This window comes from Rhinatrema bivittatum, chromosome 1 (assembly GCF_901001135.1).
Source record: "Rhinatrema bivittatum chromosome 1, aRhiBiv1.1, whole genome shotgun sequence".
Taxonomy (NCBI): domain Eukaryota; kingdom Metazoa; phylum Chordata; class Amphibia; order Gymnophiona; family Rhinatrematidae; genus Rhinatrema; species Rhinatrema bivittatum.
The window spans coordinates 508,002,190-508,028,761 of NC_042615.1; the positions used below are offsets into that span (position 1 = coordinate 508,002,190).

At 44.3% G+C, this 26,572-nt stretch overlaps 1 protein-coding gene across 1 annotated transcript in view; it reads right to left on the minus strand.

Annotated features, from left to right (window-relative positions):
- Window positions 1–26,572, minus strand: part of LOC115096480 (caM kinase-like vesicle-associated protein) — a 189,331-nt gene that overhangs the window by 104,030 nt on the left and 58,729 nt on the right. The window contains exons 2-3 of the mRNA XM_029611149.1: window positions 19,676–19,794; window positions 17,539–17,670 (exon numbers count right to left, since the gene is read on the minus strand). Coding sequence (XP_029467009.1) covers window positions 17,539–17,670; window positions 19,676–19,770 — 227 coding nt within the window. The 5' untranslated portion in view covers window positions 19,771–19,794. The remainder of the gene's footprint in view (window positions 1–17,538; window positions 17,671–19,675; window positions 19,795–26,572) is intronic.

Genomic DNA, 26,572 nt, shown 5'->3' on the forward strand with positions numbered 1-26,572 from the left:
GTAAAGAAGACCCTCTGGGAACAAACAACTTGAAGTCTTCTATTACACAGGAAACATATACTGATGAAAGTATTGTGGTAACTGAAGGGCCTCACCTTCTGTGATTAAATAATATTTTCAGAGGTGAAGAGCCAGGGCCACTAAAAGGCTTCAGATAATGAGTTCATCATCACGCATGTCTTGAATTCCTTATATCCAGTTTTTAGCTTATTGCCCAGGTCTGCACAAATATCTCAGAAAATGTGCATATACCACTAAATAAATGGGACTGTACACATGCACATTACATAAGAACAAAAGAATATACCATACTGGGTCAGACCAAAGGTCCATCAAGCCCAGCATCCTGTTTCCAACAGTGGCCAATCCAGGCCATAAGAACCTGGCAAGTACCCCAAAATTAAGTCTATTCCATGTTACCATTGCTAATGGCAGTGGCTATTCTCTAGGTGAACTTAATAGCAGGTAATGGACTTCTCCTCCAAGAACTTATCTAATCCTTTTTTAAACACAGCTATACTAACTGCACTAGCCACATCCTCTGGCAACAAATTCCAGAGTTTAATTGTGCGTTGAGTGAAAAAGAACTTTCTCCGATTAGTTTAAAATGTGCCCCATGCTAACTTCATGGAGTGCCCCCTAGTCTTTCTATTATCCGAAAGAGTAAATAACCTATTCACATCTACCCGTTCTAGACCTCTCATGATTTTAAACACCTCTATCATATCCCCCCTCAGCCGTCTCTTCTCCAAGCTGAAAAGTCCTAGCCATTTTAGTCTTTCCTCATAGGGGAGCTGTTCCATTCCCTTTATCATTTTGGTAGCCTTTCTCTGTACCTTCTCCATCGCAATTATATCTTTTTTGAGATGCGGCGACCAGAACTGTACACAGTATTCAAGTTGCGGTCTCACCATGGAGCGATACAGAGGCATTATGACATTTTCCGTTTTGTTCACCATTCCCTTTCTAATAATTCCCAACATTCTGTTTGCTTTTTTGACTGCCGCAGCACACTGAACCGACGATTTCAATGTGTTATCCACTATGACGCCTAGATCTCTTTCTTGGGTTGTAGCACCTAATATGGAACCCAACATTGTGTAACTATAGCATGGGTTATTTTTCCCTATATACATCACCTTGCACTTATCCACATTAAATTTCATTTGCCATTTGGATTCCCAATTTTCCAGTCTCACAAGGTCTTCCTGCAATTTATCACAATCTGCTTGTGATTTAACTACTCTGAACAATTTTGTGTCATCTGCAAATTTGATTATCTCACTTGTCGTATTTCTTTCCAGATCATTTATAAATATATTAAAAAGTAAGGGTCCCAATACAGATCCCTGAGGCACTCCACTGCCCACTCCCTTCCACTGAGAAAATTGTCCATTTAATCCTACTCTCTGTTTCCTGTCTTTTAGCCAGTTTGCAATCCACGAAAGGACATCGCCACCTATCCCATGACTTTTTACTTTTCCTAGAAGCCTCTCATGAGGAACTTTGTCAAACGTCTTCTGAAAATCCAAGTATACTACATCTACCGGTTCACCTTTATCCACATGTTTATTAACTCCTTCAAAAAAGTGAAGCAGATTTGTGAGGCAAGACTTGCCTTGGGTAAAGCCATGCTGACTTTGTTCCATTAAACCATGTCTTTCTATATGTTCTGTGATTTTGATGTTTAGAACACTTTCCATTATTTTTCCTGGCACTGAAGTCAGGCTAACCGGTCTGTAGTTTCCCGGATCGCCCCTGGAGCCCTTTTTAAATATTGGGGTTACATTTGCTATCAGCGTTAATTTTATATGCATTTCTATAATTTTATATGCATAACACCTGCCCTTCTATATGTGTAATTATGCTGCCTTTCAATGTGATTTAGGTATATTAAGTGTAGGTCTCTTAGCCTTTCTTTTTAACTGCACCATGCTTGGAGTGAAAGGATCCCTGCTTAGGAAGCCAAACTTCCAGCCACAGGAGGAGGATCTTTTCAGCGAGGCCATGAAGATCCAGAACATCCTGAATGTGACGACGTTGAGGAACGTGGGATCCTACAGAAAGGAGAAGACCTGGGAGAAGATCTGTCATAAACTCAATGCTGTCTTCCACAACAACGCAAGTGTGCAAAACATCAGTCACAAGTGGCAAGACTTTAGACGCAAGGGCAAGGAGAGACAGGCAAAGAAGCCTGCCCACCAGATAACCTTCACCCAAGAAAAACAGATGGTCCAGAGCACTAGATCAGAGGCTGCAGTGTTAGGGGTTGGTAAGCAGGACATCTTACATTCTCAAGGGCGAGAAGGTGAGCAGTTTTTGTAAGAAAGGCATATAAGGTTCTTGCCTATAATACCAATTAAAAACTGGCCAACTGTAGGGAGACCCCCAAATGCAATGCACTCTCTTTGAGTCTGGTAGCCATACAAAAGGCTCTGGATGGGGGGACCCGGGGGTCATCCTGGTTTCCTTGTTTGGAAAAATGTTAAATGTTTTGTGCATGTAGTAATAACAGGTATCCACCGGATGAAATTTTAGAGGTGTGAGCACTGTAAAATATTGTGTTAATGAGATGTGAGGATAAAATGATGTGGGTTCCCTTAAATTGTGGGTTTTGCTTTTTGGTTGGCCAAATGTAGAGGGAGGTATAAAAGTGGGAATTTTTGGTGGGCTTTTGACCTTTGGTTCCTACTCTTTCCAGGGGTCCCCGTTCCCCACCCTATTAGGAACCAAAGGACAAAAGCCCACCAAAGGTTCCCACGTTTATACCTCCCTCTACATTTGGCCAATAAATCATATTAATGGGAAGTTGCATTTGGTCTTCTTTGGATGTGAATTTTGACATGGGTATGCTAAAAGGAGAACCTCGTTCCTTAACCAGGATTGGGATTTAGATAAGACCTAAGAGGAATATGAGTGTTCAGTCTAACTTTTATGGTTAATCCAAGGAAAAGTAATCATGTTGGAAAAAGGGATGGACGTGGAGGATTGTAATTATTATGTTCCGGGTATCATTTCTTTTTTTTTATTATTATTTAATTTTTATTAAGATTTTAAACAAATTCACATTTGCAAAAAATCAAGAAATAGTTTTTTGTAACAGGTAACAAAATTAATCTCATACATTAAACCACTTTTCATGTTAAGAAAAATACCAATAGTCCACATTATGGGAGGATATTCCATAAACATGATAAATTCAGGTAACTGTAATATTTATATTACAAAATAAGGAGATAATTTTTTTTTTTTTTTTGCAGCAATTAACCTTAACCTTGTTCCTTATCTACCAGGAAGGATTCTAGATGGGAAGGGTCTTGGAATGTAAATTTATTCTTTTGAAAGGTTATAGAACATTTACAGGGAAACTTTAGGAAATATGTTGCCCCGATTGTAATGCATTTACTTGGGCTAATACATTTTTACCTTGTTCTTCTAATTGATTCAATCGAATATTATGTAATTCAATCACTTTTTTTATCTCAACCGTTGTTCTATTATTTTGAACAATAGAGCTAGACATAGTTTTCTGTAGGCTAATGAGAACCTTCCATACATCACCCAGAGTTATATTTTGGGGGTCTATAGGATCCATGGCCACTTCTTGAGGCCCTAAACCCTGTTGACCCCCAATTTCCTCTGTGACCTCACTAAGAGGCTGCACGGAGACTGAATTATCTATTACCCTTTGTCCCAAAATTAAACTCTGGGCTGTAGGGGATAACTCTCCCATCAAGGTTTGAGGTTGCTTCTGTGGCCATGGGCTGCCTGTTGTTCCAGATGAAAAGGATATTTCAGGGATAGACCCTCTAACAGGGTGACTTACCCCTCTCGATACATGAATATCCATTGGTCCCCTCACTACTGGTGCCGTTGGTGACGAAGTCCAGGTTTTAACCTTTCTTTTCCTTCCCATAAAGGTAAATTCAAATATAAAAAAAATCCTTGAGAAGGGTGTGCCCCTTTGGCGGCGGCTTCGGCTGCACGCTGCACCTTCCCCGGATTTATACCCAAGGCTCACCGTCCCCGTTTGGTGACATCATGGGGGGTGGGCCTTCCAAGGTCCGGCGATTTTTCACAGTTTCAGCGTTGCAAAAAGCTGAAACTCCAGACATGCTCTTTCAAGCCAGATCTTCTCCTTAAAGAGGTTTCTCCTCCAGGTTCCTCTGGCTGGGATAACACCTTCCCCGGATTTATACCCAAGGCTCAGCGGCGGATTCATGATGTCAGACCGGCCCAGGTATTCACCGCCCAGGCCAGCCCAGGACACATCACGTGGTCTGCCGAGCACGGCTCTATCACGGGCCGCGCACGGCAGACCACGTGACTGGAGCGATCGGCCCACCGGGGTATGCCTGATCCCCTGATAGGTCAATCCACCCCTGCCAAGGCTCACCCTCCTCGTTTGGTGACATCACGGGAGGCGGGGCTTCCAAGGTCCGGCGATTTTTCACAGTTTCAGCGTTGCAAAAAGCTGAAAATTCCAGACAAGCTCTTTCAAGCCAGTTCCTCTCCTTAATGAGGTTTCTCCTCCAGGTTCTTCCGGGGGGTATCATTTCTTATGTTATTCTGATATATATTCAGTGATTAAAACTGTAATCTGCTTTATATCCATGTAAGTAATTAACTGTTTGGACGTTTGAAACATGGGGTCGTTCATCCTTATTGAGCCAGCACTGGGGTGAGGCATGGGATCAGAGTTCTTAGAGGTGAAATGAAGGGAGCCCTCCCTATCAGGTCAGAGAAGAGAGTGATTGTTGGATACTCATAATTTCATTATACAGGCCCATGTCACCATCTGCATGACCAATCTTCCACCAAACAAATTTGGAAGGGATGATCCTAATCAATAGGGAAACCCCTTTCTTCATTTATATACCCCAACCAGGGGGGTTGCATACCTATACATACATTTACATAATTACAGATAGTATGTGCTCCAAAAGGCAGATAGGGGCAATGCCTTGCTGCCAGTCCTCTTTCTGATGAAGTTTGCAGATTTATATAAAAAAGTGCATAATGGTTGCATGGACTCTATAGGGAATGCTAGAGGCCGTAGTGTGGGACCCATTTATCTGTTCCCTAGCTGAGTGAGAAAAGAAGAGGCCAAATAGAAACAGTCAGTAGTGATAGTATGTATACTTTACCTTTTTGCAGGAGATGACACACAATATGACTCTGACAGCCTGGGGCCCAGTGGGCTGGGAAGACCAAGCGGCATCCAGTAGTGCAACCACCCAGTCCAGAGGCACAGAGTGAGTCAGAAGAGGAGAGATCTGCTGAATCTGTAGTGGCTCCAGAGGAGCATGAGAGGGATGTGACAAGAGATGAGGAGCACACCTAGGCTATGTGGGAGGATGAGCCCTTGTCCACCTATAGTGAACCACATACTCCGGATGTCTTGAGATAAGGTGTTGATGGGGGGAAGTCAGAGAAATGGAAGAGGTCAGCTTTTCTCCAAGAGCTGATGAAGAGGTGTCTTTCACTCCATCTGAGAGCTGCATGCTGGCCCAAAATGATAGTGTGGCAGGCTTGCTTGTTGGCATAGGGCAGGACATATAGGGGCTCAAGGAAGTGTTGCTCGAAGCGCTGCAGGACGTAAAACAGGAGATGCAGGGTATTGGCCAGATGCTATGGGAGGAATTGCAGACCATGACTTCTGTCTGAAGGATGATGCATCAGTGGAAGCCTCCATGCCAACCATAGCCAGCATAAATGCTCCCTGGAAGTTGCAGGGTTCCTGGATGCTGCCTCCCCCTGCATTTGCCCCATTACCACCATGGTAAGATCCTCCGCTAGCCCAGTGGGAGGCTCCCCCTGCATTTCCACTACCGCCTATGCTGTCTTCTCCTATGGCTCCAACACTTCCAAGAATGCCCCTCCACCAGAGGAAGGCTCCCCGCCCCTCTGATAACACAGGTGGAGAAATACCCCTCTGCTGACACGTGAAGGACCTCATTTTGTACACTAGCTGAAGAGGAGAAGCACACCAGTGCAGCCAGGCCTTCATCCTTTGCCTCCCCCCAAACATCAGCTCTCAGGAGCCCTCCTGCCTCAGAAGGCACTGTCAGTAGTGATTGTGCAGAAATACCAAGCTTGGGTAGTTTAAGGTTCCAGAGCCACCTCCCATATGGAGACAACATACCACAGAAAAATAAGCTTATTGAAAGTTACAAATATTACCTATTGTAGTAAATAAATGCATCTTCACTAATGAAAATGTCTTTGTATTGGAGTGTTCCTTTCCTCTACAGCAGGGATGGGTAAACTTTCTTTGTGCTGGGGCCATATTATATGTTTTAGGCCAGGGAGGATCTCCCTTGGAGTTCATAATTAAAAAGACATCATAACTACAATAAAATAGTAATTATAATAATCATAAGAACAGGTGCAGAGCAGAACTAGAACAGTTCACAATTACAATCCAACATGTAAAAAAAAAAAAATAATTCAAATTCTGGTGTTCGCCTCAGCAAAACAAAATCCCTCCACTGCTAAATAGTTTGTGAAGTAATACAAATCCCTGCAAAAAAAAGTCACCTAGAGTCTTGTCATATCATACCATAAAAGCACTAACTCTCAGGATTCAAAGAGCAACCTCATTTATGAAAAGGCAACAATGCAAATATTACACCAGGCCCAGAACACTAATACACCACCTACTGGGGTAATAGAACAAGCCGGATTGCTACAATCCCTACAGAGAATCTACATTCTAGCAGAAATATTGCACCTCTGTCATACTTGCAGATCACAGACCGAATACAGAAATAAGGAGCTACAAATTAGAAATAGAAATATGCAGACAAAACTGAAATAGAAAGCCCAAGAAACTAGAGATGTGCTTCGTTTTGTTCTGCCGGGTCGTTTTTCGGTTCGAATATTTCGTGGTATAATTCGGGTGTTCACGTTTCGTTTTCGGGTCGTTTGTCCGAAAACGAAACGAGAAACCCGAAACCAGGCCGAAAAACGAACCGGGAAACGAAGCTAAAAAAAACCCCACCCCAAGCATTTAAACACGTTTCCAAACATTTTTAGTACATACAACCCCCCCCCCCCATCCCGATCCCTCCCCAAGACTTACGAAGATCCCTGGTGGTCCAGCGGAGTCCCGGCTTCCATTTGCCCTCCGTGCCCTAGTCCGTGCCAGTGCAAGCCGCGCGCCAAAATGGTGCCGAATAGCCCGAACGACCATGTCACAGGGGCTTTCGGCGCTATTGGTCAGCCCCTGTCACATGGCCATTGGCGCCATCTTGTGCTCCTATCATGTGACAGGAGCTGACCAATGGCGCCGAAAGCCTCTGTGACATAGTATGGGCAAAGGCTATCGGCGCCATTTTGGTTACTGGCAGCCGAAAACGAAATCGCTCTCCGACCCTTGCTGGACCCGCAGGGATTATTGGAAAGCCTTGGGGGGGTCAGGAGGGGGCTCCAGCAAGGGTCGGAGAGCGATTTCGTTTTCGGCTGCCAGTAACCAAAATGGCGCCGATAGCCTTTGCCCATACTATGTCACAGAGGCTTTCGGCGCCATTGGTCAGCTCCTGTCACATGATAGGAGCACAAGATGGCGCCGATGGCCATGTGACAGGGGCTGACCAATAGCGCCGAAAGCCCCTGTGACATGGTCGTTCGGGCTATTCGGCACCATTTTGGCGCGCGGCTTGCACTGGCACGGACTAGGGCACGGAGGGCATGGCAAATGGAAGCCGGGACTCCGCTGGACCACCAGGGATCTTCGTAAGTCTTGGGGAGGGATCGGGGGGTGGTGTATTATAATTAATTTAAATTTGGGGTGGTTTGGGGTGGTTTTTAATAAAAAAAAAATAATTTTTGCCCCTCTCCCCAGGCAAACCCGAAAACGAATTTTCCCCCGAATTTCGGGGGAAATTTCGTTTCCGGTTTCGGGGCCTCCGAAACAACGCCGTTTATGTCGTATTTCGGAGGCTCCGAAACAACAACGAATTAGGAAATTTCGTTCAATTTCCTAAATAGGGCGAAAACCGAACCACATCTCTACAAGAAACCAGACTGAACAATGGAACTCTATAAAAAGAGCAAACTACAAACATACACGAAATACACATTACCAAAGATGGCATATTCCAATTGCTAAAACCTCAAAATAATTTATTTTTTAGCTTTATATCTTTTTTCCACTTTTCTGTTGGTCATTTCCTAATTCCTTTTTCAGGGTCTCTTTTCTCTTTCTTTTCTTCTCTTGCCTTCCTCCCACTCACATATGCACACAGAGGCTTTCACTTTCATATTTTCTCTCTCCAAAGGCTTACACACACAGACACACACACTCACAGGTACATGCTTTCTCTCACAGGCTCCCTCACACATACTATCACATGTTCTCTCTCTCTCTCTCTCTCTCACACACACATACACACACACAAACACACACACACACACAGAAAAGAGTCCCGAAGTGGTATAGTGAAATTGAAAGGTGACAAGGAGAAATGTGTGGAGAAAGACTTTGAAATGGCAGAAATATTAAACAAATACTTCAGTTCGATATTCACAAAAAAAAAGCCCTGGAGAAGGACCCTTACTGGTTGAGAAGACCAGAGATGGGGGTGAGATAGACAAAACTGTTTACAGAAGAGAATGTATGGGAAGAGCTAGGAAAACTGAAAGTGGACAAGGCCATGGAGCCGGATGAAGTTCATCCCAGGATACTGAGGGAACTCAGAGATGTGCTGGCGAGTTCACTGAAAGACCTGTTCAATAGATCCCTGGAAACTGGAGTGGTGCCGTATGACTGGAGAAGAGCGGTGGTGGTCCCGCTTGACCAGAGTGGTAGCAGAGAGGAGGCTGGAAACTACGGGCTACCTCACCTCAGTGGTGGGAAAATTAATGGAGATGGCACTGGTCCTGCTCTAATTGCTGGCATAGGTTCAATATGGTTTCCTTGTTGAACCTGAACTTGTGCAAGGCTTGCTCCTCAGGTCTTTAACTGTACCCAGGTTCTATATACCCTCTTTAAGGGGTACCTCCTCCTCCTCCTCCTCTGTTCTCTCTCCCTCCTGAGTGTCTCTAAGTTTGCAATACTCATTCTGAAGGTCACTTCACCATCACTCACACATACCCAGTTAGCCTCAATGACAAACATATACCTGCTTCCCCCACCCAGAAATGTAGTCCCATACACTGAAAGGTTCCCCAAAAGAATGGAAGCAAAACTTGATTCAGACAAGACAGACCTGTAAAAAATATGGTATTTGTATTTATTAAAATTTCTTAATTGCTCATGCACAAGCCCTGAGTGATTAGAAAGATAAACATACATAATAAAATTGTAATTAAATACAACATAAAATAACCTAACAGACGAAATAATCAATACCCATGATAAACCACCACCATGAGACACCAAGAAACCTATGAGCAAGATCAGCAACTTCCCATTTAGCCCCACCCCCGATCTCTCTCTCTCTCTCTACTCCTAGCAAGCTGACCTTTCCACCTACCAGGAGAAGAATCTCCATTGCCTTAGTTACAAGTTAGAGTGTAAGCCCTCTGGGGATAGGGAAATATCTACTGTACCTGAATGTAATGTGCTTTGAAGTGCCCGAAAAGTGGAATATAAATAAATAACAATCGAGCCAAACGCCAGATCCAAAAAGACAATGAAAGTTTGAATTAGTAAAAGTGTTTGTGCAGGTGTAAAAGTATTTGTGCATTCTTGATGATGCTCACTCTTTATATTCCTTATAAAACAGAAAAGTATGCACAAACATTCAAATCATACCGCAAAGCACCCACTTTATTCCTGTGTCCGTTTCTGCACTAACATGTGACTACGCGCATAATCAGCTTGCTTTTAAAATCACTTACACGTGGCTTATGTAAAAACCCCTTTGGAAATTTACTCCTTAAATTATAAGCCCTCTGGGATCAGGGAATTAGCTATTGTATCTGAATGTAACTCTCCTTCAGCTACCAATGAAAATGAATGAGCTAAATCTAAATCAGTAAAGTAAATAATGTACCCTGCTTTTCAAATCAATAAACCTATGATGTTTGTACACTAATGTCAGTATATAAAAATTTCAAATAAATAAATAAATGAAATAATTTCTGAATTATGATAAATAAATGCAAAATCATATCACAAAATAAACCAATACGATTACCAGACATTGATCATGCTATCACTCATCCTCAGAAAAGAATTAGCATCTTAAAGACCTATTTCTAACCATCCAAACCTTTCATGATGCTTAATACATGCAAAAAATAAGCAGTCAATTTTCTACAATCAAATCTAAAGCATACTGATATTGAAACCAAAATCTGTCAAATAAATGAACTAGTCTTTCAATTAAAAACTAATGTAAACAAGCAAAGTTCTGAGTATTTCCTATACTGAAAAATATCAGAAACTAGAAAGAAGATTTCATAAACCTGGACCAACAACTAAAAAGACCTGTATCCGGTTATATTCCAGTCTCAATTCTTTTGACAAAGAAATATGAAGTAAAACCTCCTCAGATGCTCTCAGCATTCTCATGGGAGATTAACTTTATGAGTCTTTTGTTCAAATATACTGGACCCAGATTATTTATAGTTTAAATACCAGCAGTAAAAGACTGAAATGAGCCTGAAACCGTACAGTCAACTGAGGAAGATTTTAAGGGCTGAGCTACTAAGACCCCTCTGCTTACGGCCCATGAAAAAGCAGGCTCCTTAGTTTTGGAATACCTGTAGTTTAGGTACCCTTTTTGTTTATTTATTTATTTGCTTTAAAGCGCAAAACCCACTAGTAATATATCACAGTAGCCAAATCCACCTGAGATAACAACAGTTGTAACTAGCTAATGTGATGATAAAATGAAAGTAAGGAGGATGCTGGGAACTACAGGCCAGTTAAAACTCCAGTCTCTGTGATGAGTTGTATGTAAAGCCTGTTGCTAATTTATTGTTTACTGTAAACCGTGGTGATGTATATTTTTACGTGCCGCGGTATATAAAAATCACTAAATAAATAAATAAATAAATAAACAAACTAATGGAATTGCTGCTAAAACAGAGGACAATGCAATTTTTGGAATCCAATGGATTGCAAGTTCCAAGGCAGCATGGTTTTACCAGAGGTAAATCTTGTCAGACGAATCTGATCAATTTCTTTGATTGGGTGACCAAAGTGTTGGTTCAAGGAAGCGCGCTAGACATAGGGCTGGATTTTAAGAATTAGGCACGGGTGTAGATTTGTGCGCGCAACCCTGCACGCACAAATCTACGCCCGATTTTATAACATGCGCGCGCCGAGCCCTAGGGGAGCCCCTATGGCTTTCCCCGTTCCCTCCAAGGCCGCTCCAAAATCGGAGCAGCCTCGGAGGGAACTTTCCTTCTGCCCCCCCCCCTTCCCCTCCCTTCCCCTATCTAACCTGCCCCCCAGCCCTACCTAAATCTCCCCTACCTATATTTTTTTATTTACGCTGTGCCAGAGGCCTTGGGCCCGCCCCCAGACCACCCTGCCCCGCCCATTCCCCACCCATTTTTTCAAGCCCTGGGACATACTCGCATCCCGTGGCTTGCGCACATCGCTGGGCCTATGCAAAATAGGCTCGGCGCGCACAGGAGGGGTTTAAAAGGTTTACGCGCGTATATTACACGCATAACCCTTTTAAAATCCATCCCATAGTGTACTTGGATTCAGCATGGCCTTTGACATGGTTCCACACAGAAGACTTAAATATAAATTGGTATGGATCCTAGACTGACTGACTGGATTAGAAACTGGCTGACTGGGAGGCAACAAAGAAAACCCAACGGAAAGGTACAGTATTGGAGGAGAAATTCTTCTAAGCACAAAGGAAGAGCAGGATCTGGGGATAATTGTATTTGATCATCTTAAGATGGCCAAACAGGTGGATAAAGTGACAGTAAAAGACAGAAAGATGCTTGGCTGCATAGGGAGAGGAATGGTCAGCAGAAAAAGGGAGGTGATATTGCACGTGTATCGCTGCCTGGTGAGATCTCACTTGGAATACTGTGTACAATTCTGGAGTCTGCACCTTCAAAAGGATATTATCACGTAGAGTTGGTCCAGATGGTGTCTACTAAAATGGTCAGTGGTCTTCGCTCTAAAGCATATGGGTATAGATATAAAGATCTAAACATGTATATCCCAGAAAAAAAGGCGAGATAGGGGAGATATGACAGAGACATTCAAATATCTCAAAGGTTTCAATGCACAGGATGTGAGCATTTTTCAATGGAAAGGAAGCTCTAGAACGAGGGGTCATGGGATGAAGGTGAAAGAGAATAGACTCAGGAGTAATCTTAAGAAATATTTCTTTACAGAGAGGGTGGTGAATGCATGGAATGGCCTCCGGTTGAGGTGATAGAGACAAAAATAGTATCTGAATTCAAGAAAGCATAGTATAAATACAGGGAATCTCTAAGGAAGTGATGAGAATTATAATGCTAAATTAATTGGATAGATGGGCAGATTGGAGGGACCATACTGTCTTTTTCTGCAGTCATGTTTCTATGGGTGTCCATATACAGTGTGAACTCAATTAAAACTCCAAGCTTCCTTACTTGGACAAAATTAACAAACGTCTTCCATCCAAAACTGGAGACAAATTCAGAGAGGAAGAAAAGGGGAATTTAAACCACAGAACTTCTGTTTTATCAAGATTAATCTTGAGTTTATTCCAGTTTATCCAGGAGAAGGAGTACCCTAGTGGGTACAGCAATTGGCTAAGAACCAGGGAAGCCAGGATTTAAATTCTACTCCTCCAACTGATACTTTGTGTGACCATGGGTAAGTCACTTTATCTCCTGTTGCCTCACGTACTCAAAGGTGAATTTTCAAAGAGTTGTGCACATAAAAATCAGTTCACGTGCATGTAAATAGCATATACTCACATATATGCTATTTTAAAAACCTCAAAATACATGTGTAGGGAAAGGGACGCCAGTAAATTTGAGCATGGAGCTGGAGAAATCGGGGAGAGGTAGGGTCATTTTACTGCCTTTGGTGGCCATGTCAGAAGGTTGCTAATTTTTGGACTCTGCTATCACGAAGAGTCAAAGATATCCTGGCGGAACAAATACCCTGGAACCCAAACATTTTCTTAATGTCAATTTATCCAAGTAGCTGGCCAGCTAAGAAGAGGAGACTGATAATGCATCTACTGAATGCAACATGTGAAACAGCTGCTAATTGGAAGACTTTCAAAGCGCCATTTCAAGAAAAGCTTACGGGTAGAATTTGGATGGTCCGTTACTTAAAGCCACCTCACAGCAGTTCAAAGCAATAGAGTGCCCTATCACGTACCGATTTGGGAACCTTTTCTGATATGGCATCGGATTGCCAGTTGAACATTACCACCTGACTGGAGAGGATAGGGGTGGAGGGGGGAGGGGGAAAATGGGGGGAAGGGAGGTATAAAATCTAACTATTTTGGTATGTTTGCATTATTAACATTACTTATTGTTGTGGAATAGCAATGGAACTTCACAACTGTATGTGTTGTTGATGGTACAATAAAAAATTTAATTATTAAAAAAAAATTTGAACACGTACAAAAGGAACGGGCCAGGGATGTGCCAGAGCAGGGCCAATATTTACATTTCATAAGTAATTTACATACGTAGATTTGGCAGCTTACTCACGTACATTTACACCCGTTCTACATCTGAAGTAAGTGATCATAAACGTCTTAAAAGTGAAACACCGACTGGGTGAAATGGGGGGCATTCAGACTGAAGAGCCAGGAGGATCTCAATGACCTACAGATGGACTGGGGTGCACTGGGAGACTAATTGGTAGAACTGGTAATTTCAGTGCTGTGCGTATGTCAGAAAATCTCTCAACTTAGACATGTAAAAGCCAACTTATGGGGAATAAATACGTGTAAATTCCGCAGGTAAAACCTCGTGTATGTTTTCAAAGTTAGACATAAAAATGCGCAAGTATAACAGTTGTGTGCTATTTATCTGGATAAATTCAGATTTATCTGGCTAAGTACATGCAAAGTTGCTATTTATCCAGATAAGTCTTACAATGCCACTTATCCAGCTAAGCCAGTACGCAAACTTCATTCAGCACAAGGACCAGATTCTGGGGAATCCAGAAAAGGGTTCACTTTCCTTCAAAAGACCATCCCAGAGCTGGCAAGTCAGGCAAAGAAAACTTCGCATTGTTTTTCACCACACAACACGTCACTGATCTTTACCGGACTAACTCTATCTCCATTACTCGTGGGGAAACCAGCTCTAAAAATTCACCACAATCTCCTCCTTATATGCCTTGTGGGAGGAAGAATGACAGGGTGGTACTTCCGAAGGAAGTACCACCCTGTCATTCTTCCAATGTGCACACACCATCTGAACTTTTTATGAACCTCCTAGGCTGAGAAATACCCAGGGCTATCAGACAGAAAACACCTCATAACACCTCTGAGCTCTTGGTGAACTCTCCACTGCTAGAAGATTTTCCATTTTAAAACACAGACACACATAGATAACACACCTCTAGTGGACAAACAGGGGCCACAATTAATTTCTGTAAACAGAGGTTTAATTTATCAATTACCTCCAAGCAATTTGGTGACAGGAGAATGAGCGACTGGACTTCATCTGCATTAGGGATGTGAATCGTTTTTGAACGATTAAAATTATCGTCAGATAATTTTAAAATCGTCCAAAATTGTTAGAGTGCACGATACAATACAAATGCCCACGATTTATCGTCAGGGGCATTTGTATTGTATCGTTAAATAGGGCACACCAAAAAAGCCCGTAAACCCACCCTGACCCTTTAAATCGACCCGACCCGACCCATCGCTATTTTTTTTTTACGGAGGCCCGCGCCGCAAAAAAAAAACCCCCACCCCATCTGACCCTTTAAATCGACCCGACCCATCACTAATTATTTTTTATGGAGGCCCGCACCGCAAAAAAAAACAAAAAAACCCATCCGACCCCTTAAATTGACCCCCCCTCCCGACCCGACCCATCGCTAATTATTTTTTTACGGAGGCCCGCACCACAAAAAAAACAAAAAAACCCATCCGACCATTTAAATCGACCCCCCCCCCTCCCGACCCGACCCATCGCTAATTATTTTTTTACAGAGGCCCGCGCCACAAAAAAAACCCATCCGACCATTTAAATCGACCCGCCCCCTCCCGACCCATCGCTAATTATTTTTTTACGGAGGCCTGCGCCGCAAAAAAGAAAAACACCCCATCCGACCATTTAAATCGACCCGACCCATCGCTAATTATTTTTTTACGGAGGCCCGCGCCGCAAAAAAAACAAAAAAAACCATCCGACCCCTTAAATCGACCCCCCCCCCCTCCCGACCCGACCCATCGCTAATTATTTTTTTACGGAGGCCCACGTCACAAAAAAAACAAAAAAACCCATCCGACCATTTAAATCGACCCCCCCCCCCTCCCGACCCAACCCGACCCATCGCTATTTTTTTTTTACGGAGGCCCGCGCCACAAGAAAAAAAAAACCCATCCGACCCTTTAAATCGACTCCCCCCCTCCCGACCCCCCCAAAACCTTTTACTCATCAGCCCATAGTATAATATGGGCTGATGAGTAAAGATGGCGCCGGACATCCAGTGCTCCTACCATGTGACAGGGGCCGGCCAATGGCACGGATACCCTGTCACATGGTAAGGGCAAAGGGGCAACGGCGCCATTTTTTTTTTTTTTTTTAGAACAGCTGATGCCTGGGAAATCTTTCCCCGAGGCCCCCCTGGATCTCTCCCCGAGGCCCCCCGAGGCCCCCCTGGAACACCAGGTAACTTTAAAAGGTTTTGGGGGGGTCAATTTAAAGGGTCGGATGGGGTTTGTTTTTTTTTTTGCGGCGCGGGCCTCCATAAAAAAAAAATAGCGATGGGTCGGGTCGGGTCGGGAGGGGGGGGTTGATTTAAATGGTCGGATGGGATTTTTGTTTTTTTTGCGGCGCAGGCCTCCATAAAAAAATAATTAGTGATGGGTCGGGTCGGGGGGGGGTCGATTTAAGGGGTCGGATGGGTTTTTTGTTTTTTTTGCAGCGCGGGCCTCCGTAAAAAAATAATTAGCGATGGGTCGGGTCGGGAGGTCGATTTAAAGGGTTGGATGTGTTTTTGTTGTTTTTTTTTGCGGTGCGGACCTCCTAAAAAAATGTGAATTGGAATCGGAAACGATTCCAATTCACATATCGTAACGATCAGATTCAAGCCCCCCCGCAGCCGAATCTGATCGTTAAGACGATCTGGCACACGATTCACATCTCTAATCTGCATAGATAGTATGGCAGATTTGTTACATAGGGGCTGGGTGTGTTTTTGGCAAGGTTTTATGTTACTTCACAAAGTGCCTGATAGGGAAGGGAGTTGGTGTCATTCAAGGCCATCTTTAGGGCTGGCAAATAGGAGCGACTGCCTCAGGCTGCTCTGCGGGGGAGCCTGCTCCACTGCATTAGACTCACCTCAGTATTACGGTTTCCTGTCAGTCTGGGGGTAGAGCCAAGCACATTAGAATTCCAGGGCTCCGTTGAGGCTGATGCTTCCAAGGCCTTGCATCCCTCTAAGGTCACCTCATTTTTATTGAGGTGACCCCTAATATGAATATTCTTGTTTGCATGGTGAGTAATAAGGGGAAATATCTTAGTTCTGCTCTGCACCCATCACGGTGCAGGGGAGGGGAGTTTCTGAGGACACACAGTGTCTGTTTTCAGAACTGGAGCTGCAGGGTTACTGTCAGGATTCTGTTCCGCTCCGTGTAGTTTTTGGTTCATGATAATCACTACCTTTCACTCCCACACATACCAGAAAACATTATTGCCCCGTTTCCATTCTCTCCTAAACTTTTCCCCTCCTCCTTACCACCATCTCAACCCTCCTTCCCCTCTGCAGCTTCTCTTCCTCCTTGTCTGCTTGTGCTCCTTTTCCTTTATCTTGTGCACTCAGAACACTTTCCCTTCCTATACTCCTGCCTTTTGTAGCACTATGAAGCACTATGATAACTAAACTTACCAGAGAACCAGCTAGCACAGATGACATCACTTTTTTCCCCTTCTCTCCTATTCCCCTCTTTCCTTCTCCTGCTCTCCATCTCCCCTCTACCCCTTTCTCCTTCTCTTATCCCTATCCTATATTTTCCCCTCTAATTACTGCCCCTCTAGTCTCCTCTTCTACTGCCCCCTTCAGTACTTCTCCCCTCTCCCCCCCCCCCCCCGTGCTGCCCAGTCCTTTTCCTCACACCCCTTATTCTCTTGTTCTACCCCTCTGTCCTCCTCCTCCTCCAGCCATAGCAGAGGCAGCACAGGAAAGCAGCAGGGGAGCAACCTCTCTGCCGCCTATGCAGTGCAGCTCAGATTGGGGGGGCAATGAGGAGGCCTCTGTGCAGGAGAGACATTTTCTGCCCCCAGCGGTGCTTTGCAAGGAGAGGGCTCCTAGAAAACCCGGACAGCTCCCCTGGTGACCCGGGGTTTGGTTTCCAAGCTCAGAGAGTTCCAGGTATTGGCCTCGAGGAATGCCCCCTTGACCTCCCCTACACCTTTGCCACTCACATTTTGAGGATCATGATCTCATTCTTGGCAGCCTTCCTGACCTTCCGCCCGTCCTTCTTCAGGAACTTCTTGCAGACAAAGAGCCTGTCAGTCTGTTTCTCCCGTGCAAGGCAGATCTCGCAGAACTCCTTCCTGTGAGGGGAGGAAGTGGGGAGAAATCTCAGACCTCAAAAGAAGAGTTGGTGGATGTACTCTCAGGTAGGATCATCCCCTGGGGCACTAGAACTCTTTTAGAACAGGTTTCCATAGAAACAATGGTGTTAGAACCTTTTTCAGGGAAGGTTTTCTATAGTAATAGTGGCACTAAAACTCTCTCAGGAGGCGTTTCCATGGAAACATGGTACTACAACACTTTCAGGTGAGTTTGCATGGAAGCAAATGTGCTACAACATGTTTAGGTCAGTTTTCCATGAAAACGGCTGTAGTGGGAATTTTCAGCGCAGGATTCCAGGTAAATGCTGTTCATGTTGTCAGGGAAACAGTGGAACCGGAACACTTTCCAGTTTCTGCGGAAGCAATGGAGCCGGACTTTTAGCCGCATGGAAAGGAGGCGCTCTCGGGGCTGTGTTTAGGTCGGGGGGGGGGGGGGGAGTGCACACACGCAGATGACATATTCAAAATGACGTACTTTGCAAGCAAAATTCTAACCCCAGAAAACATAAGGAGCAAATGACCGCATGTACTTTTTTATCCTTAGCAATCTGCAGACAGAAAATACACGTGGACTTTCACTTTGAGAATTGGTTAGAATTGGTAAAAAGTGCACACAGTCTTCGTCACAGTTTGGACAGTTGGAATTGCTATAGGTATACAGTATATATATATATACACACACACACACACATACACACATACACACACACACACACACACACACACACAACGAACGAGAAAGAGAGGATGGGAGGGAAGGAGTCTCTACTCTTCCCCCCATCCAGCTTGCCATCCTCTCATCCCCATCCCAATCCTCCTTTACTCTGTCCTGCTTCTCTACATTTCTTCCCAGCCTGTTTTCCCTCTCTCCTCACTCTTCCACTGTCTCAGCTTTTCTTCCCGAAATCTTCCTTCCCATCAAGCCCCTCCTTCTCCATTCTTCTCTCTCCTTCCTCATTCTTCCCTCTCTCTATCCCCATTTCTCTGTGTCTGTTCACTCTGCCTTCTTTTTTCCATCTCTCCCCATCATCCCATCCCTCTCTACCTCTGTCTTTCTTCTTCCTATCCCTCCCATTTCTCTCTCTCTCTCATCCCTTCCTGCCTTTCCTCATCAGATTTCCTCTCTCATCCTCATTGCTCCACCTTTCTCCCCTCTGTCCCCATCTCTCTCCTCCTCCTGTACCCATCCATCCATCCCAATCCATCTGTTACCTCCTTCTCTCTCCACCACCTTCCCTATCTCTCTCTCTCACTCTCCCCTACCCAATCCAGTCCCCAGTCTCCTCCTTTCCCCTCCCATCAGCTTGAGTCCTGATCCTCTCCCTTCCCTTCTCACTAGCTCGATTTCCGACTTTCCTTCCTTTTGCTCCTCCTTCTACCCCCTTCCTATTCCACTCAATGTTTTCTTCTCTTCCCTGTAGTTTGATCCTGGGTCCTCTTTCCTTCTCTCCCTGCACCTCGATCCCACGTCTGCTCTCTTCCCTCACACATTGGCCCCCTATTCCTTGCCCGCTAGAGGAGGCTGGACAGGTATGAAGCACTGATCTCCTCATGGGAGGGGGGAGGGACCACAGGGGATCATGCTGAGTGGAGGGGAAAAAAAAAGAGAGGGACAGGCAGAGGAGCTGAGATCAGGGAAGGAGACCAGTGGAGAAAAGACAGGGAATGCAGCTGGGAATAGTGGGGCAGAGCAGACCTGGAATTGTGAAAAGAGGAGGTTATGGGTGGGTAATGCACCAGCCCCTCCCTCACTCTTCTGCTGGCCCTGCGCTGGCTTCTTCATCCCCTGCAAGGCAACCTTTAGATCTGTGCAGTGCAACCCCTCCATGGCCTGATGCAATCGCATCGCTTGGCAGCCCTGACATAATACCACATTAGGATTAAAAAGGTTTGTGGCAGGCAGGAGAGGTCAAGATCGCCGTATCCGTGACCCCATGACCCCCCCCCCCCCCCCCACCCCTTCCCTTTTTCTCTGGGTACTTACGCCCGTAAGAGCTGCCCAATCTCGTACTTCTCTGTGATGTCGGAGAGGCTGTTGTAACTCTGCTCCTCCCGTATGCTGATGCAGCCGAAAGGCATGGCAGCGACTGATCCTCCTGCTGCCTGTGGAGGCAAGAAAACAGAGCAAGGCAAGGTTAGAAACTGGTACAGCGCATCCTTCCATAGGATCTGCCAGATCCCACATGCAAGCGCTCAGTGAGGAAAAAAAAATAATCATACATAAATCTAGCTCTCTTACCTATCTAGCTAATTATCTACATATACGGATATAGGTTACATGGGGTGGGGGAGGGCTCCAGTTCTTTCTAGACACTTTAAGCACTTAGGAACTAAGGGATAGATGTTCAGAAGTGTCCATTTAGCTATATTTAGCTGCTGAAAATTCGTGGGCATTCCTGGAGGCCGTAGTTGGGTCAGACAGGGGACTTAGCTGGCTGCTGCAAATTTTCAGTGCTAGTTGGCTGTTAGGTGGCTATCCCTATGTGTAGAAATAGCAGGCTTAAATCTAGTCTGCTCTGTTGCCATTATGGCAGGCTAGATTCGGGTTGAAAGCTTGCCTAATGATAACTGGCGATACCTTGGTGAGCTATCTTGCCAATGAGCGCCTTACTGAAAATCTGCACCCAAGTGCCAGGTACACTAAGTACTTTCCCCCGTACACACAAACTGGAAGAAAGAACTGAAAATACCTTAACATGTCATGTAAACTGCCTACTGTCTGCTGTTGTGACACTGGAATTGGAGGGCATTCTAACAACACCTCAAAATTTTCCCATATAGTTATTTAGCAGTGTCATTTATTATCCCCAAAAACTTTCTCTTTCAGATGTAACAATTTGCCCTCTCATTGATTGGATTTGTAACACTGTAGCAAAAAAGTAAAAAGGTAGGCCTGAATAAACAAAAAAAGCAGTGTGTGCAACTGTTACACTTCAGTCACAAATGGAGCATCGTTTATTTATTTTAATGGTCAACTCAATGGGGAATGTTACTTTTGTTACTCACAAATAAAGTTAAGAAGGTTGTGAGATTTATTGACACAGTGGACAATGAGCAGTTGACTATCATCGAGAGAAAGAGAAGATTGATTGAAGGAACTTTGCTTTGCTTTTCATCTTGGGAAGTTGTTGGAGGTCTTCCTCCATCTCCCCCTCTTCACTCCCACCCCCTGAAGCGGCAAAGAGAAGGCCTGTTAGTTAACACAACATTCATGTAGATTCAGGGGGTTGGATAGGAAGAAGAGAATGAATTCTCCAAAGGGTTATGACACAAGTACCTCAGGGGACTGTTCTGGCATTCATTGCCAGAGGATATGGTTAAGGCAGTTAGTGTAGCTGGGTTTAAAAAATGTTTGTATAAGTTCCTGGATAAGTCCATAAAGTGCTATTAATCAATAGGGAATAGCCATTGCTTTTTGCTGACATTAGTAGCATGGGATCTATTTAATGTTTGGGTTCTTGCCAGGTACTTATGACTTGGATTGGCCGCTGTTGGAGACAGGATATTGGGCTTGTTGGACTCTTGGTCTGACCCAGTATCTTCTATTCAGCAACCATTCAGTGAACTTCCAAGGGGCCGTTCTGCAAGTTTCTTTACTTGTTTGTTTGGCTTTTTTTTTTAACTTTTAAACTCCACTTCTGTGACCAGGGCTAGGTTGGGCAATAAGATCCGCCCATCTTCAGCCAATGGCCGAACATGATAAAAGAGCTCAATTAGTGACAATCCAACCGCTACAGCCTGAAATGAGTGCACTAGGAGTTAATTTGCCTTGTTGATATTTATGCATGGCATGAACACAAACACACTCTTGTCACACTGTGTTCAATAATTTGTCTTGTTTTAACCTTGACGTTAGAGCTTCTCATCCAACAGACTTCCCCTGTGGGGTAGGGTGCATCGATGAGTAGCTGAGGAGCAGGTGTTATTAATGGCCTCTTAAGAACCAGCTGGCAAATGCCTGCCAGTGTAGATGGCATCCAAGGGCTCTCCAGAGAGAGCTCCTTGTTCCTTTACTTGCAGCCATCCCAGGAATGAAAGGATTTTCCACTCACAGGCACAAAAAAAGATCCAAGAGAGGCAGAAAATTTGTTTTTGCATCTAATCTTGTCTATAATAATTGGCAGCTTCCATTGCTGTTGGCTGATGGTTCTCCCTTACCTTCCCCGTTGCCTTCTTAAAATCAGCATTGAGATCCCCAAGATCAGCTGGCTCTTGTGACAAACCAGTGCACTAATGTGATGAGCTGGAGTGGCCTTGGGCAGGAGTCTCCAGGGCAGATGAGGGAGTTTAGTGATAAGGGGATGGTGTTGAGAAGGAGAGGAGAGAGGACAGATAGAGTGCGTCTAAGGGAGCTCTTTAGGTACATGAGAAATGGTAGGTATGTTGGCACAGTGCATTGCAGGTCAAAGAGAGAGGGACATAGGTAAAGAGGAGGGATATAGAGTGATGGAGAAAGAGTGGGAACAGGGAGAGAGAGAAAAATGAAGGTTGTGAAATAGATGAGGTGTTCATCAATATGCAGTGCCTGACGCTATTTAACACGTGAAACTAGTGGACAAAACCATATGGTAAATAAAACTATTTAGATAAATAAATCTTGCACTTATAGAGAACTAGGGAAAAGGGGCAACTATGGAAAGCTATGTATACTGATGCTCATAGTATGGGAAATAAAGTCCCAGATCAAGAGGCAATCATGGTGTAGAGACCCCCTAGATCCCTGCCCTAGTAGTATCAGGTCAAATCATTCCCTTCAGCACCTCTCCCAGAGGATGTCTGTGATCATTTGATCTATGCCTATGGGGGTGGTGGTGGGGGCTAGGATTAGAGTAAGTGTGGTCATTTTGGTTCAGCTTTTGAGGAGTGAGGAAATCTTTTGGTTCCCCTGTCTGAGTTAGGCTCTACAAACCTAACTTGACATTTTTGGTAAAGAAGAGATCCCTCTCAGTGCACTCCCAGCCTGTGAGGATCTGTCTCCTGTTTTGAGAATAGACTTCTGTTAGAGTTTGACTATTTTGGAATTTGACTGGTGTGAAACCCAGGTCCACTCCTGGTGAAGCACATGCCCTGGATCCAGGGGCCTGGGAACTAAGTATATGCAAGCCCTTGTACAAGCAAGTGAAGGAGTTGCAGTGACTGTCACTCCAGAGGAGAGTTTTGGGGCTTAGGAAGGGTAGTAAGGAGATTTTAGCACCACCTTTCCTCAATGGGGAGCTTGGCAGTGGTAGCCAGGTTCCTGTCAACATCAGCCTTTTCCTTCAGAGAAATCACACAAGCAGGAGTCTGAGAGAAGAAGAGAAAAATCTGGAGACCCACCACTGAATCTCTACCCTTGAGGACACAGGACACAGATTTGGGAAGAAGATTGGACTTTTTGGACCTCAGGTAGGGATTTTCCGGGAATTGAGGATCCCCTGACTAATAGAATTTCCCTACCCCACTGGGTTATGTGGTCTCTCAATCCTGGAGTGATAAATTACATCCCAGGAGTCTGAGACAAAAGACACCCACCCAGAGAGACCCAGTAACCAATGTAAACCCAGATTACCTTGGACAATTTATTTATTTGATTGGACATTGATTTGTTCTAAAGAATCACATCAATTTATTTTGAACACCCAACACTCTGTCTTGCTTGATCCCTGCAGCACAGCATCTCCAAAGGAAGTAAACTATTTACACACACACAGAGGATGGGAGATCTCACCATCACTTGGGCCAAGAAGGACCGACCCCTTGGGACAAGCAGAGAGGGAAGAAATGCTAGTTGAGACATCCCCAGAAACAAATTCTTTTGTGTACCCTCCGGAATCAGTAAAATCTGCCAAAAAAGGGCTACAATGGAAGAGGATGACTTGCATATAAGCCGGTCACAGACATATAATACACAGAGAGCTATGAGTGGGATATACAGTACTTACATTATGCTATAATCTATTGAGGAAGGACACGGTAGGAAGAGTGAGTACGGACTCCAGCAAAAAACTGTCTCCACCTGGTTTGATTCGTTCTGTCTCTACCACTCACCGTAGTATTAGGATTGCAGCAATTAACCAGCTAATCTTTACTTCATGTCCAACGTTCATTATATTCCAGTTAGCTGGGGAATGGGTAGTAGCTTTTTACTTACCAGAGCCCTAAACACCCAATTTTCAGACTGCCTATACTTTGCAGATAAAATTAACATTTTCCTTCCATAAACTCTCACTTTGCACTCCAGACTTTGGTTTTCCTTAAGTTGCATAAGACCATTATATTTAACATACTTTTAGTTTTTCACCCTCCACAAGTTACAAATCAGCAGCTCTTTGACTTATTCTTCTTAGTTAATGAGTGTTCCACAAGAAGTCCACATTTAATGTTACTTGTAGATTTTAACCTACACGCGGATGAGCCAGATAATAAACAGGAAGCCAGATTCTTTTTAGGTATGTCAGATCCTTCACTGATTCAATGGGTAAAACAACCAATATATAAGATGGCCACACATTAGACCTAATTTTTATGTCAGGTAAAATGGGTCCAGTATTCAAACGGGAGAAAGCCAGATAAGTCAATTATCCAGCTATCTTTTAGCCGGAGAAAAAGTAGGCGGTCAATGGGCGGATCAGGGCAGTGCCTCATAGCTGGATAACTTATTTGGCTAAGTAGCGATACTGATGCTTAGCCAGATAAATTAACCCGCTAAGTCTAGACCTGCTATTGCGCAGGTCTAGACTTAGCCAGATAACATTTCTCTGGCTAAATATTGCTTTGTATGTGGATATTCAGCAGCCCAGCCATACTGCTGAATATCCTTCTAACTCAGCCGGCCAAGGTTTGAACATCTATCCAAATATGTCGTCAGATTCTATTAATGCTGCACCCTTTTTATGGACCCATCGTGTTATGATCTCTTTCCTTCCTCGCCAGGAAGTTCTGCACCGTATGCCAGCTAAGGCCAGGGTTTAATTTGTAGAAAAAAAAAAAGGAAGCAGAACTATGCAGTGGAAGGGAGGAGGGGCAGGAAGTGAGATGGAGTGAAGGAAGCAGGCTAGGGCTGGGCGAGACCTGTGTGAGGGGTGTGGCCAGGGCTGGATGGAAGCACTCTTTCTCCTAAACGCATACATTCCCTCACACATATATACGAGCACACCCTCTGACAGCAGAAGCAGCGGGGTTGACCTGCGTTCACCTCCTTTCTTTTTTTTTTACCTTGGCCATTCTCTCTCACGGCCTCCACTAAATAGCAAATTGCACAAAAATTAAGGCCATGGTGATTGTTGCTCCTGTCTCAGGGTAAGCAACTCCAACACACGTTTCTCTGCTTTCTCTGGGGCCTGGGGGGCGGGGTGCTGAAATGATCTGTACCACAACCAGCTCTGCTCTTTTCTGCAGGGGAGCTAGAACTGATTTCCACCACCATCTCTCCTCCTCAGGTCCCACACAAAAGGTGGCAGAAGGCCATTTCTGTCAGAAATTAATCCCTGGGTAACAAAGACAAAAAAGAGGTTCAATTAGCATAAATTTGAAACTTGTGAGCTGTAGTCCTAATTATCAAGGCCATGGTTGAAACCTTGACAACTGGCACTGTTTCCTCATACGTTTAAAGCTTGTTCTAATTCAACCCCTTTTGGTTCTTGTTCTCTGCGCTGTAATCTCTGCTGTAGTGTCACCCCCTTCTCCCTCCTAAGAAGCTAGGAGCTGGTAGAGGGAGCAGAGGAGCTCTTCTCTGCTCTGTCTGCTCCAGGCTATCATTTTCTCCTCCACTTTTCCCTGTAAGCTGCCTGAAGGAGATGGGCTGGAGCAGAACACCCCTGCTTGCTCTGCCTCTTAAGTCTGAAAAGAAGCGGCAGAAATGCATTCCAGGTGCCCCCCACAAATTAAACCCTGAGGTAGACCAAAATACCTGTTGGTAAAATGAACAAGCAAGCTTGATCTTGACAGGCTCGCGCAAGCCGTAGAATTCCCACCTGAATTCACTGATCTCTCCCTGGAGGAAAAAAAATTATTAACTGGAATTATCTATTCAGTAATGGTTTCGATCAGGTTGTCCCGATCTATTGCTGCACTCAAAGGAGCACAGATAAATGTGCATGATATCACTCTGGGCTGAGGATCCTAAGAAAGCAGTCGAGACATCAAGAGTGGAAGTGGCAAAAAAAAGTAAGTTTCCCGAGCATTAGAGAAGACTAAAAAAAACAGCATCAAACACTATCTTGCAGGAATTAAACAGGCAGAAAAAGGTTACTATAAAAAAAAAAAAAATCCTAGCCAAAGCAAGCCACAGAACAAAGAAGGTTCTTTAAGCTTGTACTCCACATCTTCAAATTCTGATCAGAGCAACTGCCTGCTCCATCAAACCTGACTGCTGACAGCTTTGTCCATGCTTCTGACAAGAAAATTAACACCATTCGAGCTGAACTTAAGAAATTGCCATGCTGGGTCAGACCAAGGGTCCATCAAGCCCAGCTTCCTGTTTCCAACAGAGGCCAAAACCAGGCCACAAGAACCTGGCAATTACCCAAACACTAAGAAGATCCCAAGCTACTGATGCAATTAATAGCAGTGGCTATTCCCTAAGTAAACTTGATTAATAGCCGTTAATGGACTTCTCCTCCAAGAACTTATCCAAACCTTTTTTGAACCCAGCTACACTAACTGCACTAACCACATCCTCTGGCAACAAATTCCAGAGCTTTATTGTGCATTAAGTGAAAAAGAATTTTTTCCGATTAGTCTTAAATGTGTTACTTGCTAACTTCATGGAATGCCCCCTAGTCTTTCTATTATTCGAAAGTGTAAATAGATTCACATCTACTCGTTCAAGACCTCTCATGATCTTAAAGACCTCTATCATATCCCTCCTCAGCCATCTCTTCTCCAAGCTGAACAGCCCTAA